At 37.9% G+C, this 14,706-nt stretch overlaps 2 protein-coding genes across 5 annotated transcripts in view; both read right to left on the reverse strand.

Annotated features, from left to right (window-relative positions):
* The window catches only part of trim66 (tripartite motif containing 66), a 42,947-nt gene extending 38,965 nt beyond the window's left edge, over positions 1–3,982 (reverse strand). For 2 of the 3 annotated variants that reach the window (XM_056372380.1, XM_056372363.1), the window contains exon 1: positions 3,833–3,982. The gene's annotated coding sequence lies outside the window, so the exon portion shown is untranslated. The remainder of the gene's footprint in view (positions 1–3,832) is intronic. The other variant, XM_056372373.1, reaches the window with a different exon arrangement.
* A 1,453-nt stretch (positions 3,983–5,435) lies between these two features.
* Positions 5,436–14,706, reverse strand: part of dennd2b (DENN domain containing 2B) — a 44,830-nt gene continuing 35,559 nt past the window's right edge. For both annotated transcript variants that reach the window (XM_056374543.1, XM_056374534.1), the window contains exons 15-20: positions 10,590–10,767; positions 9,519–9,560; positions 8,824–8,935; positions 6,981–7,220; positions 6,680–6,766; positions 5,436–5,933 (exon numbers count right to left, since the gene is read on the reverse strand). In XM_056374543.1, coding sequence (XP_056230518.1) covers positions 5,899–5,933; positions 6,680–6,766; positions 6,981–7,220; positions 8,824–8,935; positions 9,519–9,560; positions 10,590–10,767 — 694 coding nt within the window. In that variant the 3' untranslated portion in view covers positions 5,436–5,898. The remainder of the gene's footprint in view (positions 5,934–6,679; positions 6,767–6,980; positions 7,221–8,823; positions 8,936–9,518; positions 9,561–10,589; positions 10,768–14,706) is intronic.

Here is a 14,706-nt window from a genome sequence, read left to right on the forward strand (position 1 = left end):
AAACGTCATAGTATAGTATGGCAATAAATGTCAAAAAACGTCATAGTATAGTATGGCATAAAATGTCAAAAAAATCATAGTATAGTATGTTTTTATGCCTTATTGTACTATGACGTTTTGACGTTTTTATGCCATACTATACTATGACGTTTTTGGTCATTTTTTGCCATACTATACTATGACGTTTCGTGACATTTTATGCCATACTATACTATGACATTTTTTGAAGTTTTTATGCCTTACCGTACTATGGCTTTATTTGACGTTTTATGCCTTACTATACTGTGATGTTTTATGCCTTACTGTTCAATTACATAATTTGACGTTTTTATGCCATACTATACTATGACGTTTTTTGATATTTTATGCCTTATTGTACTACAACGTTTTTTGACGTTTTATGCCTTACTATACTGTGACTTTTTATGCTTTACTACACCATGACTTTTTTATGCCATACTACACTATGATTCTTTTATGCCTTATTTTACTATGACTTTATGACATTTTTATGACTTACTATCCTATGATGTTTTTATGACTTTTTATGCCTTACCATACTATGACTTTTTTATGCCTTATTATACTATGACGTTTTCATCATGTTTTATGCTTTATTATACTATGACGTTTTTATACCTTACTATACTATGATATTTTATGCCTTACTATACTATGACTTTTTATGCCTTACTATAGTATTACTTTTTTAATGCCTTACTATACCACGACATTTTAATGACATTTGATGGCTCATTATATTATGACGTTTTTATGACATTTTATGCCCTACTATACTATGACATTTTTATACCTTACTACACTATGATGTCTTCATGGCATTTCATGCCTTACTATGCCATTATGATTCTTGACGTTTTCATGCCCTCTTATATCATGACTTTTTTCGAAATTTTTATGTTTCACTATACTATGATGTTTTTATTCCTTACTTCACTTTAATGTTTTTCTGATGTTCTTATGCCTTACTATACTATACTTTACTATACTACTATACTATTTTTGATGTTTTCATGCCTTATTATAGTTTTTTACTGTTACTATCCGATGATATTTTCATGGGTTACTATACAAGAACTTATATACAGGTTCTCTTGGCATCAAAATACGTCATGGTATACTATGACGCATTCTGACGTTTCTATGCCTTTATATACTATGACATTTTCATGACATTTTATGCCTTATTATACTATGACTTTTTAATGACTTATTATACTATGATGTATTTTGACATGTGTATGCATTACTGTACTATGACTGTTTTATGACATTTGATGGCTTATTATAGTATGCTGTTTTTACGTTTTAATAAAGTTTTTATACCTTACCAAAGTATGACGTTTTCATGACATTTTATTTTTAGGCTATTCAAATCTATAGTTCTATTAGCTAAACATGTATGTCAATATATGATATTGTTCCATTTTCTAATAGGCTGAATATGTAATTTTTACATACACACTTTAAATACATATATGATTTTACTTCATGTACATATATTTCCTATATGGAATTTCAATATATTACATTTGTATATGGGCATTCCTGAATGTAAATTCAGATTTTATATGTTAATAAACCATTTGGTTGACAGCATTAAAAAGAAAATGTCTTTGATTTGGAGGGGTGGCTGGTTTGTTGCATCCCTACCAATATTGAGACCAAACCTACACTCTTGATTTTCAACCACTCTTAAGTTATTATGCAATTTGAGTATGTATCTCCTCAAATAACTTATGTTCTGTTTTCCAATGCATCTTACCTTGCCTCCTGTTTAAAAAATGCAAGCAAGTCCTTAAAAACTTACAAGTATATATAAGAAAATATATAAAATAAATAAAAAATAAAATATTTTTTTCATAACAATTGAAATAATTGGAGTACTCTCACTGATGGGGTTCCCCTTGGTTAAAAAGCCAGCTTCAGTTGCTGCTTCACACAGAGACTGTTAAGAGATGTTTTCCCATTTATGTACATCTTCTCATTATGTGCTGCTTGAACTGCTGATGGGATCACACCATGTGCCTCCTTACAAACGGCTCAAAATGATCCACAGCAGTTTTACTTTTTGTTTGCTGTGACAACTCACTCTTATACAACTGTTCTCTCTTATTTGAAAACTTAATTTAGAATAACCCTCATTATTTATATGTATAAATGTCATTATTACATTTTTGGCCACTAGACTTAAAATTAAGTAGTAATAGTAGTACAGTATCAGATCACTCAATGTGTGAGCTGTAAATCCAAAATATAAAATTTAAATAATAAAATAATATTTTAATGGGGGCCTTTCAAATTACATAGTCATTTAATTCAATATCAGTCTAAAAATTAATTCGATATATTGATTAATTCAGCTTCAAGTTAACCATTCCTTTTCATTTACAGTAGTAGGCCTACATACTAAACTGTAGCATCTATTTATCTAAAGTTTATATTGAAAAATAAATAGACAAACTGCGCTGTAACACCTTAGTTTTTTGAGAAAATATAAACTGAAATCTGAAATCTAAAAGAAATATATTGTACTGTAATTTGTTAGCCAGATTGAAATGTAAAATATTAAGCAAGTCCAGTGTTGTAGCTACTGTACAGCACCGAGGACACTGAGGACATGACTGAAATTACTGAGTCACCCCCATCAACCAAATATCTTTTAATATGACAGTTTAGGCAAGAATAATAACTGAAACGTATTTACAGGACTGAACATTTCACTACAAGAAAGGTTTTGAATATGCAGAGTATATTATGGCAAATTCATGAATGAAATAATGGGGAAAACAAACATTTAGCCTACAGGCTTTTTTTAATGGCTACTCAAACAATTCATCAGTGGGTGGGGCTTCATTGGGTGAGTTTGGACAAGCATTTTTAAAATCCTTATTACCACCCTAGTGCAGACATAATTTATGGCCCAAAATCACAAATCAGTAAAGATCCTTGATGTAGATTAAAAAAAAAACTCCCCTAGAAGTTTATGAAGGGGAGCTTTAACCTCACACATAGACACAACACCAACTGAGGTTCTTCTGATTTTTTTTTTTTTTTTTTTTTTTTTTTTACAGATATGGTATTCTTGGCTTGGTATTAAGGATAAACTGCAGATATCAGTGTAATAATTGTTCAATAAACCCCTGTCTGAGTATTATTCTAAAGTCATAGGAAAACTACCATTATAAACGAATAGACCCATACAGTTGAGTTTTATTACTCGCTGTATTAAGCTGTGGGAATTCGGGAATTGGAGTAATTTCTTTATGGCATGTTACACGTTTGGCTACCTGTTCCATCTGTTCTTGAATGTGTCAGTCTGACAGCACTTTATGAACGCATCCTCGCTTAATAACAAGCATGTCAGTCAAACTGCAGAGTACCACCTGCCCCCGCATCCTCTCCGCCTGCCTCTGCATTGGCAGCCTCACCTCCAGCGCATCACTGAGCGTGAGACTATTTTTTAGAAAGTGCGCATGAGATTACGCCCCTATCATGGCATCATGGTGCAATCCACAACACAACAAGAGGGCAGCCCGCAAAACCCAAAGTCAGCACACAGATAGTTTGGTGTACGGAGAGTCCGGGAGCTGTGTTTGTGTACAAAAATAATTGCGCTGGTGAAGTGCACAGCTCATGTAAAACATCCTGCCAGGTAAACATCAGTGTAAGCGTGTGTGAGGATGCGAGAGTGCTGTTTTCTGTCCGCTGGAAACGAGACTGTCAGACGAGAAACTCAACTTGTGTCGGCCCTGTCAGTCAGGTGTGCAGCTGCGTGTGTCTGTCCAAAGAGTTTTTTTTTTTCTGTTACCTTGACCCGTGCGTCTCCGAGTGTCGATCCTCCCCATCGGATGTCGCTCTTAGGACCAGCCAAAATTTTGGAGATTCCAAGTCTCGCAGTTAATCGTGAGATTTTATGTTCGTTCTCATGCAATACTTCTGACGTTTCTCAAAGCGGTAGTATGACGATTATCTTTCTAAAGTTTAATAGAATGGCATTGTGGGTAACATCACTGTCGCCCCGTGAGGTCATAAGTACCCAAAGGCTTTATCTAAATAAAAATAACAACACGATGTGAAAATTCTTCCTTATTGGTAAAAAATGAGCGGTGCACACTGTGTACTTAAATAATCAAAAATACAAGCTTTCATCCAGCAGAATGGTTCCCATCAGTCTAATATAATTGTACTGTGTATACTGTGTATACATTATGTTATTGTTAATATATCATATATGGTGTGGTAGATTAAAGTATTTCAAGTAAATACTTCGAAATTGCACGTGAGTACAGAATCTGAGTAATGTACTCGGTTACTGAACTTACTCAAATGCACTTTTATGTGACAGCTTTGTTTACTTGTTACTTTCCAGATTAAGATTTTACACACAAATCTCCTTCAAAAACGCAACTTGTTAGATTAAACCACACAGCAATATGTACATATAGAGAGGAGTTTGTTTAGCCTCAGCCAGTTACACGTAATGAACTGTGCTGTACTGTTATGCATTACAACAGACAAAACTTCAGCATCTAATTCTGGTAGTTTATAGTTAATTCACTCTGAATTGTTACCTCAATTCATCAGTAACAGCATATGTATTCTCACAATGCAAGTCCACTGAAAGTTGCTGGTATATAAATATATACCAGTCTGAAAGAGACCATTATGTATAAGTATTTTTACTTTTAATTTAAGTTAAATTTTGAATGCAGGATTTTACTTATAATGGTTTATTATTATGGTGTTGTCTCACTACTTTTATTCAAGGGTCAGAATACTTCTTCTCCAATGGATGTGGCTTTACACCTAATATGCAACTGTTACTTTACATTAAATGTCACCTATAACTGCTGTTAAGGCCACAAGCAGGGGAAAAGTAATATGGCGGCTGGAATCAACAGTGAGCCTCTCAGTTAGGAGAGCCGATAACAGCATGGCACTGACAGCCACCAGAGTGATGTGTGCAGACGTAATTAGGTTACCAGCAACATGTGGTAGCTGGTGCTAGACTAACTGTGCCTTTTGGGATCATGCCAGCTTCTCCCAGCACATTGCTTTGGGGGAAGCTGTCATTGAGATGTGAGATGTAAAAAGAGGTGATTTTATATCATTTTATATCATCTGGCAAAAATGTGAATTATGTATTACTGTCTCCAAAAGTGATATCTGAACGGTTTGGTCCTTGTTTTTGGGAAACAAAGCACTAATGGTTGTGGAGTACTTCTGATCTGATCTGTTAATCTGATTGTTATTGATAACAGGTCTTTTGGGTTGATATGACCGAAAGTCTTGGTGTAAAAAAATGTTTTTTAAAAATATGACAGCGGATGAGTCGAATAACATTTAACCAACACTTAATAAGTAAAATATTTAACATGTATGTTATTAGTAAACATAATACTGTACAATCAGGCATTTGAAGCATTTTAATTACCATTTTTAATAAAAGATTGCAAAAGACTCTATGAAGAGTTACAATCATTTTCTTCATTGTCTTGGTGCATGTACAGTTTTCGAATAGGTTTTACACTCCTTAAACAGAGGACAACACTGTAGTGAAATAATGCAAAATGAATACATATGAACTGTACATCTATGCCCATATAAGTCGCATACACTCACACATTCTGATAACACTCTTCACAAGCACGCCTGGACATCAGTGGTTACTCTACAGCTCACTCATTGTGTACCGTCCTGCTATCACTATCTCATAAGATATTATGAACATACACTGAAGAGTATCACAGCCAGTTTACAGTGAAATAATATGTACATGTTTACATTTAAAAAAAAATCTTGGCTTAAGACAAAAAGGTGAGAATCGTCATGATGCAGAGATGTGAGACATTAGATCTTCAGGAAGCCTTCCCTTCAGTTCTTTTTGTGGAGAAACTTCATTTTATTCCCTAAAAACAGTTAAAAGAAATCCATTAAATCATGTAAAATGCATAGGATAAATTTAATTAAGGTTATTTAAGAATCTGAATATCTGCTTAAGTGTGTGGCTTTCTGATAAAATTTTAAATATCCCCTACAGAAATGTTTAAAGACAAAAAATACCCGGCTTTGCACAATAATTTGTGTTGAACATGTTTTTTCCGCAAAAAGGTTTGGTAACCTATGTTAAATTCTTAATATCACATCTGCTCCTTAACCATCTATATATGCAAATTGTGTTGGAGGATTCAAGTTTCCGCACAATCCTGTCCATATGTAGCAGTGACCTGAGATTTCAGGTGCGCACAGAAAGGCTTTCCCTCTCCAGCAGATGAATTTGAAAACAGCCTTCAAGTGTCAAAGTTGAAGTGAAGTAAAAATATGAAAAACACATTTTTGACCAGTATTAATATGGACAGACTTATTAGGACCCTGATTACTTCTATCATTTATGAGTTAAAATCTGGACTGAGGAGATGAGCAGCAGCGATTGAAACTTTGTAGAAGTTGGTGTGCAGCTCCCTCTGGCAAGACAACTGTAACTTGTAAGTGTGACGTGATCTAATCTTGTTGTGTTAGAATGTTCAACAAAGCTACAGAAGAAATATTTGTAATTTTTCTTAAAGGGATGCATGCAACACAATCTTAAAACTTGTTAAAACTTTGAAACTCCTGGAATCTGAAGACAGCATTGAATGTCTGCTGCAGAACTCACCAAGGCCTTTAAGGAACTTGTTGACTCCACTCTGCTCTGTGTCTGGTAGCTCCTCCAGATACTGATCCACCCTCTGCTCAAACAGACCTGGAGGAACAGTGAAGTGGTGAGAAAATCTGCTAATGGAAACTTTCAGCCACAAGAGGTCAGTATCAGTACAGTATCTTCTGCTGAACAAAGAGTAGTAAAAGTACAGAAGTAGAAATCAATGTAGAGTAGTGCACAAACGTTTCATCAAAACTTTTAAGGAAAAAAAAGGACATTCATAGAAACAACTGACACTCTAGGAATGACAGTCTACCTTTAGCCCGGGTCTTCCTCAACTCTCGATCCTGAATGAACCCTGCAAACATCTGAGACTCCATGAAGACACCAAGGAAACGACGGATGCTTTTAGACGCCACTGACTTGCGGAAGGGCTCTCTTTGGAAAAGGCGTTCTCCGCGCTCATTCTGAGTGATAAACAGGGAGTAATGGCCGATGGTCTCCAGAAAGAAGCGGATGAAGGCCTCTGACACCAGGCTGTTCAAGGAGTTATACTCTGTAGACACAAAGGAGAAGGGATTAATCACAGTTCAGTTATTCACATTACTTAGATCAGTATCTCAAATAAAGTGATAAAACTGACACGTCACACTGTGTGGCATGTTCCATAGAAATAGCCAAATTGTCAGGGTCATATTGAAGAAGAATACATGGTTTGGCTAAACCCTCACTGAGTCATAAATTTACCCACAGCTATTGTTAACTGTGTGGAGATTCGAGACCCTATCCCATAACTCTCGGTCATATCAACTGAATAAAATTAACTACATAATATGACATAATAATAATGTGGTTGCCACTTTATTACTTCTATTGCTCTTACATTGATGCTGTCAAAGTATGGCAAAAGTATAGAACTAGACTAGAGCTGTTGGAAAATCTGAGCAAGCTTACAGAGGCACAGAGCTTCATGGCTAGAGACAAGAGTTGTACCGTGAATGTTACAACACTGAAGTTTCTGATTAAAATCTCTGAGTAAGAGTCAGAGTCTGAGCTGAAGCTGAAGGGACTAGGTGAAAAAGAAATCTGCCCAGAACAAAACATTAAGACACTCAGTGAAAGGTAAAAAAAAAAGAAAAAGAAAACCTCAAGACCGGCACAACCACAACTGTAACCGTCAGGCCAAGGACATTTCTCACTCCCTTGATGAATTACAGTCCTTGACCCGGCATATTACTTGTTTTGTACAGTAAACATTAGGCATCATGAGCAGCTCGTAGGTCTGGCACACTGTCTAAAGACAAAAAGATACCTCAAGAAGTGTAACTGTTGTGTACAGCAGTAAAGTAAAGCTCAATCTTTCCTCTCGTGTAACAGACTAGGTTGCAGTGTGTCTTGCTTTGGTTGGCACATTAGTGAGAACAAGTTGTGACTGACATGCAGATGTAACACAACCACAGGCAGTGTTAACTGTTGGTGGAAAGCACACACACAAGGTCTGTCACTTATTAATGCAATGAAATGAAACAAATAAGGTTTTATTTATAATTATCTGTTGAGTGTCCATATTCTTGAGCTGTGAAGCACTTTGTAACTTTACAACACACTAAACCTATTATTGATCCCCTTGGGGTAAACCTCCATAAACACCCAGTTTCCAAACCAGGAGTTGAACCCAGACCACCTGGGTGAAAACTAGGAATCCTAACCACTAGACCTTGTGGGAGGTATATACATATATGCAGATACTATCCTATAGATGCAACTTTGCAAAACCTAAAAGAAAAAAAACACTTTGACATAGTGTGTCTGACTGTTATATTTTTTTGTCTTCATGTAATTGTACAACTTGTGGTTGTTTCAGCTTTGTTTTACCTTGACATTACTTGAATAATAAACAGCCTGTGAAACACATGAAAAATTAAGCATAATTTGCCACCAGTCAGCTCAACTCCTACCTTTCATCATCAGAAACCCTGTTATCACCTCTGAGGCGAGCCTTTGTGACTCACTGACATGGGAAGTCTGTACAGAAGACGTGATTTCCCAGTGAGTTTCATAGAGACACGGACTGAACATGTTCTGCTACAGACGTTGCTCTCATCAGAAATTAAAAAACATATGTCTTGATCGGGAGAGATGACTTGTCACTTATTCACCTTCGTCTGACTCGCTGTCAGAGTCCTGATTGATGATGTCATTCCTCTGCTCCAGCGCTTGCTCAAGAGCCGCTTGAAGTTTCCGCGGCAACAGAGAGGCCTCGTCATCCATCTATAAACAATCAAAAACATTGCAGTCACCAGTGATAAACAACAGTGTTTGGAGAGTAACTTTCAAAGGCTCAGATTTAGTGAACGAACCACATGTTTTACAACCATGTTTAAAACGAGACCATGTAACTTCTGAAATAAGTAAAAACTGTCTTCCTCTTACAAATGAAAAGTTGAATTCATAAACAATAACACTCAACCTCACTCAACCTAATGTTTGCTAGCTTTAGTTACAAAGCTTTAGTGAGACATTGTAAGACAGTTTGCTGACTTACTGTTATGCTACATATTAGCATGTCACAGGTTAACATTTCAATGGTTTCATCACAAAAAGTTAAATAAAAATTAAAAACCATACCTCACCAACAGACATATTTGTTTTTTCTGCTTGTGGCTCCATTACAGTTTCCCCAATGATTATTTCTTTTATTTTTATTTATTTTGAATGGCTTTTTCCTGCATTTTTTACCTGATTAGGTAAAAGGATGAAATGCCCATTGATGTTTTTAAAGCAAGTGACTCAAGAAAGTCTTGTCACTCTTTAAGGTGAGTTTTTACTTTGATTCATAAACTCGTGGACTAACCTGTCGGATGAATCGGTCAGTTCCAAGGTCAACCATTAAAGCCTGAGAAAAAGAAAGAGGAGCATATCATTCTTCAGAACTAATAAAAAAAAAAGATCTTTCACACATTTTCACAACATTTTCACGAGTCAGTCAGCAACAGGAAGAGTAACGTAAGCTGACAGGAGATGCTGCTGACAGCCCATTGACAGTTCAGTATTAACTGTGACTGACAGGGTCTTTTCATACAAATCACCTCTCAGTGTGAGAGGTACAGTATGTGAACATGTTGTCATTGCTGAGACAAAACAAAGCCGTAATAACTTCAATGAGCAAAACAGCTACATAGTTAAGGACCATGCTTCACTGGGCTTCTAATGACAAAATATTTATTGGGAGCCAAAACTAGAGTGTTCAAGTGTTATCAAATCATAAACAATGTCCATCAAAAGCTCCCTAAACCCACCGTGACTTGTAATGTTTTGTATTGTCTGATCCAACAGTCCAAACCCCAAACATGTTAAATATTTATATTTGAGAAGCAGGGATAAGTGAAGTTTTATTTTTTTGTCGAAAACATTACTCAAACTCAACTAATTTGAGTAATCCACTAATTGTTGAAGCAAACTGTGTAAATAAATGATTGCTGACCATAACGACTTCATAAGGTGATAATATGTCAGTGTTGTTTTCACAGCTTGTTCTACTGTCCCCAACTGGCCAAAAAAAAAAAAAAAGCCAAACAATTAATGCAGCTTTAAGTTGCTCTGGTCCTGTCTAGAAATGTGGCCGTAGTTTTGAATCCTCTCTTTTGGTTGGAAGTCACCTGGCTGGTTCTCTATCATATTAAGACCAGAGGCAAACGAGGTCAAACAGACACAGTCGCTCAATTCATAAATTAAAATGAATCTGTATTGTTGTAATATATCAGCCAAGACACTAATATCCACTATTCCAAGAGACAGGCTTCAATCAGAGAAAGACAAGAATAAAGAGACAGAGACAGAACAATCAGGGACATCTATAATGTATAATTCAGAGTCTGGAGCCAGAGGCAGACAGTCAGAGAAAATCCAGAGATGTTGTACTCACCTCTTCTACAGGCAACTCTTTGAGTTTAGGCATTGAACTGGACAGCAGCCCCACCAGGAAGGGAGTGGGACAGCAGACGATATCCAACATGGATGCTGGTAACACGGGGATGAAGGTGTGTTGCCAGGAGAAGGGGTAGAGCAGCGCAACCACTGCGAGCATGCAGCTGGACAGGGTACTGATGATGAGCGGCAAAAAAAAAAAAAGAAAAGAAAAACAACACACCATCAATCACCTTCACACCAACAGAACAACGCCCTGCAGAGGCCACACCAGATTAAACCAAACACGGTCAAAACAGGGCAGATGTTTCAGTAGATAATGAAAAACTTTATTATCCAAGGCTGAAAGGGGGATGGTGGGTTGTGTGGTATATTTTCCTACAAGTACTACCTACTGAACTTCTGTAAAAGCAGAAAAATATAAAATTTGCTTTTTCAAAATGTTTAACTGGGCTACGTACTGAACCGTAAGAGTACAAACTGTATTTCCATCTCTAAGCTCTTTCCCCAAGTTATTTGACTATTTGATCCTCTTTTCCCTGAAAGTTACTTTTATATGAGGCGTAACAGCTCAGCTATGTACCACTGGCTTTGACACTTTGTTCTTCCTGCGGCTCATGTGAGGGACAGCAGGATCCAGCAGACACGTCTTTGACTGACAAACACAACTACTTCTTGGGCAAATGAATTCTTTTATCTGTTCCCCCACTTCAGAGTTTAACTCCAGCTACTAAAAACCACAATGATGAAGGGTGAGTCCAATAAAATGCATTATTGTGACATTACTCTACCCTGTCTACAGGGGTGGCGTGACTCTGACATGTTGCTATAGTTAAGCTGGAGGCTTGTTGACGCAATACCAAAAAGAACCAATTCGGTTTAACTTCGACAGCTGTGGTATAACATCGAGATCACAAATAGCAGCCTGTCTTTCTCACGATCCGTCGCTTGTTGACAGTGGCTGACCCTCCTCCCCTCTGTCCTCTACATACTGTCCGGTCCATGTACACAAAGAGAGTGAAAATAAACTGTGGGTCCAATCAAACACACACACACACACACACACACACACACACACACACACACACACACACACACACACACACACACACACACACACAAACACATACAAACGAGCACTAAATCAGTATGGATCAAGAACAAGACCAGGGATCAAACATGGTATGCAAACGCACCCCACTTGAGATACACACACTTTTAATGAGGAATGTTTCTCGCGGTCGTTGTCATCAACAGCAGACAGAACATCCAAGTAAACAGAAGTTACTCCCTTTTATGTGACCTCTTTCACACTGTGTTTCAGCCCACAGAAACTTTACCGGTTAAATTCTGGAGTAATGTACAGAGAACTGAGATCAGTACCATAATCATAAGTGCTGAGGCAAATGATAAAGTCCCACAGACTTTTCCACAATATTCTTTCAGGTTACATGTTTGCCACAGGCCTTTTCATCTTCACTTCCCCATGAGTCAAATTGCCCATGATTAAAATGTGTTTTCTTGACAGGGTAAAACAGGATTACACCAGTGAAAATCCGAAGGCTACGATAACCACAGCATTCAGTCTTTTTAGGTCTTTTCCAGTTCACTCATAACATGAAGCACTTGCAGCTTTGCTTTGGCCGGTCTGATTTCCATTTGCCTGAGGAGGGGTTGATAATTCCTACCAGATCCCGTCTCCCGGGTCTGACGAGTTCCAACAGGGAGTGATGGGGCACAGATCTCAGAAAACCTTCGCCACAGGCTACACGTGGCCCTACACACCACTGATACCAAAAGGATCAATTACATTCATTCCCCAACCGCACACTCTTGGGAGAAGATGAACTTGCAATGAAAACACTCTGCACTACCAGAGGTTGCCACTCAACTCTGGAAAGAGAAAGGGACATTCCCTTTTAGATTCAGACCAAAACTTCAGACCCCCACACCGTACACGTGTCATAAAAAAAAAGGTGAGATGAATGGGAGATTTTGATTGCACAGCATCAGCAGAGGGAAACAGCTTTCTCTTCTGAATTTGGTGAAGTTTCATTGTTTTGGGTTTGTATATGAAGATAAGTATAGAGGTTGCAAAGTGGTTGTATGAAATTGGATTATGTTGTACGGTGGTTTTTAGCCACACAGTGGCTCTTGGGATGGCCATGTTGATGTGTCAGTTGGTCGGTCCATCACTTTGGTCCAAACGGAAATATATTAGCAACTGCTGGATGGCTTGCCATAATTTGTTTGTTTAATAATTTGGTTTATGACAAAATACCTGCAAAACTAATGACTTTCCCAACAGCCTCAGCTTTACTTTGAGCTTATTAGTAAATGAAGAGAAAGCTGATCCCCTGTTTGGTTTGTGTGGCATTTTAACTAACACAGATGGTTTTGACAGATCCTTACTGAAACCCAAAGCTGTGTGTGGATTGGTTGGAAAATAGAAATGACACCACACAAGCATAAACTAAGATTCATTTGATTGATTTCAATTTGATTACACATACAAAAGTCACATAAATTTATGGTTCCACTCTCAGGAAAAGAGACAGGAACCAGTTCTGCAAAGGTGAGGTCTGAGCAGGGCTGTTATGTGTTGAGGTTTGGGAGCTAATCCTGACATATTAGCTCTCGTAGGTCTGGTATAGAGTGTGTGTGAGGCAGAACTGGCAGATACTCCAGGAAACATGGGATCGAGAGGCTTAGTCTGTGAAGCCCAGAGGGGGAGGGAAAATCTCAGTGTTTGAGAAAGAAAGAGGGCGGGAGACAGAAGCCTGTACCACCACATGCTTCACGGCTCTACTAAAGTACTGCACTGTGTCTACCAGTCCTGGCGTGGCTAAGACTGATTCCACAGACGGAGGACAAAGAGGACGAGACTGAACCACAGCTGTCAGACACCAGCTGTGCTGCAAAGCTCTACAAAACCATTCTCCACTGTGAAAGCTCCTCCCAAGCTCAAAATAACACCTAGAAATCATATAAAGGGGCAGCAGAATACACAGAGACCTATAGGATTTCTATGACAAACTACACATGGTGTACTTCAATACGCTAGCAGAGTGTTCGCTGTTCCCTCAGTCCCCAAATGGTTTTTCCTCACTTCCTGTCTATAAGCATCTCCAGCCACCGGCTCTCAGTCTCGGCTCTCCAGCTCCACAGAAGGCAACAGCAGAAGCCATTTTACAATGAGAAATGGCTTCCTGATGGGAAACTCTATACATGTTCTTATTAAATCCACAATAGCGTCTGAGTTTGATCAAGGCTGTCTAGAGAGCAGATGAATGTGTGCAGGTGTTTGTGTATATGTGTGTCTACATGTGGGTGTAAACATTCACGAGTGAGACACTGATGTGAAAATCAGCTGGTGAGGCTCTAGTAATGGCCAAGGTTTTTTCGACTCTTTAAAAAACAGAAACATTTCACATGTTTACAGTGTGTCGATTTCACTCTATCTCAGAGCCAAGTACCACATGGGAAACCGGTTAAGTTGTTAAAAGCGGTTTTGTCTTCGTGCCAGCTCGGCAGAGCGTGTTAGAGAAAGTGTCTAAATGAGATGACTGAGCTACCATACGTGTTGATTAGAAAACTGCCAGCAGCAGTGGCAATAATTCTGTCTGTCACAGGATCACAGTGACCGTTGCTCATAAGATTGCATCTGCAAAAGGTGTTGGTACTCTAAATGCCTCCAACTCACTTTCAGACACTGGATTATTACAAAAACTAAACAGGACAACACATACTCAACATACATTGTACTTTTTCATCATGTTGTTTAATAACTAGTTTTAAATTTGCAGTAAGGAGACACCGGAGAGTGAAACTCAAGCAGCCTGCTCTACCATGGAGTGAGCTTGATTCATTTACCGTGGCTATGAAAAAAGCCTTCAGTAGCCATTGTTTAGTTTCCGTCTACAGTCTCCTCCCTTTCCACTCTTCCCCTCTCTCTTCCTCTCAAACATAGACTTCTCATCTTTCATTATATTCTTTTTTCTTCTCCTTTACCTCTTCAGTCGATATGTGAGACACCAACTTACTGTAACAAGGCAATTAAATATTATTGGAAACTGCTAAATCAAATTAAAAATAACACAGGGAAGATCGCTAGG

This window comes from Seriola aureovittata, chromosome 1, assembly GCF_021018895.1.
Source record: "Seriola aureovittata isolate HTS-2021-v1 ecotype China chromosome 1, ASM2101889v1, whole genome shotgun sequence".
NCBI classification, from domain to species: domain Eukaryota; kingdom Metazoa; phylum Chordata; class Actinopteri; order Carangiformes; family Carangidae; genus Seriola; species Seriola aureovittata.